Below are 1897 nucleotides of genomic sequence, written 5' to 3' on the forward strand. Positions count from 1 at the left end.
TTAGCAACCAAGATCTTCTTTGTAACTGTAATGTCTGAAATGTGAGAATAGTACAAAATACTTGTAACTTACACACGTGTAAAATAAAATTTGCAATTGGATCAACGAATTAAAAACACGAAGACGTGTGAAGTCCATACAAAAAAATGAAATTTAAATTAAAACAGAAAAAGAGAAACCACATAATCATTATTCATCATATTTGAACCATTCTTACGTTTCTTACAACCACCACACACACACACAAGCAAGCAGAGTAAAAATGGCTATGGAGAGTTGCTTCCAAATGTATAGAGGTGCCATTCATCGTCCCTCTGTCACTAATTGCATATTCAACCCTCCGACCAAACCTTCCTTTGTAAAGTCTTCCATCACTTTCAACACAAGATCTCGTATCATCTGCAAAGCTTCTACAAATGAAGGTATCTATATATATATATAATTCCATTAGTATATTGTTTTTATTAACTCTTGCTCAATTTTAGTGATAGATTTTGTATAGTTACTATTATATTACTAAATGTGTGTATACAAGTTAATGATGATATTAAACTACACACGTTTTAAATAAGGAAGTATTAGCTACCGGTACACCAAGAATTTAGTTCATATATATATGAGCCAGCGACGCGTTACACAAGCTAGCTACACCAGTTTTTAAGTTTTAATATGAGCGAACAATCTTCAGGTCAAATTCGACTCACATTTATACAAGTCAGAACAACTCAACTTTTTAACGAATTAATTTATACGCGTTGGAGAGCAAACTATGAGATGGGAGCTGTTTAAATAATCATGCCATTAAATATATAGCATCATGTAGCAAGAAATTGGAAACTACAAAACACCCGAATAATAAAAACAAAAACGCGAGCATTTAAGTCTTGACTGGGTGGTAAGTTCACTTGCCTTTTAAGCAGAAGACCAGTGTTTAACTCATGGTATGAGAGTAGATTATTTTCTGAAATAGTTTAAGAGAGAAATGTACATGATGAGGGTATGAGTTGCCGTTAAAAAAAAGAAAGAAAGAAAAGGAAAACATGAGAAATGGGTATATTAAATTGTCCCTTTTCTTAAAGTATTAGTTAAGGGATCGATATTGTGGGGTTGGATATCCGAGTTATATTACTATTTTAACTAAGTTTTATTAACGCGTGAATAGGGGTGATTGAGACTGCCAATTCCAAGAGATTTCATATCTTCCATTTGCAAGTAGAATATATATAAAAAGTTAGTGATTTATAACCAACAAATTCATCTATATATATTCTAGTCACGTGTCATATACTGTTTATATGTGTAGCTTTATTTCGTGATAATATAAGTACAGACCTTTTGCTTTTATTTGTTCAATTCTAAAATGTTTTATTTCTAGCTACTTATTTACTTATTGGTAACGTTATTACTAACTAAATGGAGTTGTGTTTTTGGATTATGTAGTTAAAGTGGTAACAGATGGTACATGGAATGAACTGGTGGAAGTAGCAGAGCTTCCAGTGTTGGTGGAGTTTTGGGCACCGTGGTGTGGACCGTGCCGGATGATAGCCCCGGTGGTCGATGAACTTGCAAAAGAGTACGCCGGCAAAGCAGTGTGCTATAAGATCAACACCGACGATTGCCCGAACATCGCGTCAAAATACGGTATTAGAAGCATCCCAACGGTGCTCTTTTTCAAGAATGGAGAAAAGAAAGAGAGTGTCATTGGGGCTGTCCCAAAGTCCACTCTTTGTGCCACTTTAGACAGGTATGTTAATTAGCAGTGGCTGCCTTATGCATCAAAGCTTCTTTCCTTTAAAAATTTGAAACATGTGATTAAATTTTTATGTAATTTTCATTGCATTACAAACTATTGTAAAAATTATTTTCATGTTAATAATAACCTACAATTCATGAGTTA

The 1897-nt window shown here is 33.8% G+C and overlaps 1 protein-coding gene across 1 annotated transcript; it reads left to right on the top strand.

Moving 5' to 3' along the window:
* The first annotated feature begins 213 nt into the window (after nucleotides 1-213).
* LOC143555450 (thioredoxin-like) lies at nucleotides 214-1897 on the top strand. The gene is made up of 2 exons (XM_077044993.1): nucleotides 214-422; nucleotides 1441-1897. The coding sequence occupies exons 1-2, from the start codon at nucleotides 263-265 to the stop codon at nucleotides 1755-1757; spliced, it is 477 nt and encodes a 158-aa protein (XP_076901108.1). The 5' UTR covers nucleotides 214-262; the 3' UTR covers nucleotides 1758-1897.

The sequence above is a fragment of the Bidens hawaiensis genome, unplaced genomic scaffold (genome assembly GCF_021521415.1).
Source record: "Bidens hawaiensis isolate Kalapana, Puna unplaced genomic scaffold, B.hawaiensis_p1.1 tig00018132_1, whole genome shotgun sequence".
Taxonomy (NCBI): domain Eukaryota; kingdom Viridiplantae; phylum Streptophyta; class Magnoliopsida; order Asterales; family Asteraceae; genus Bidens; species Bidens hawaiensis.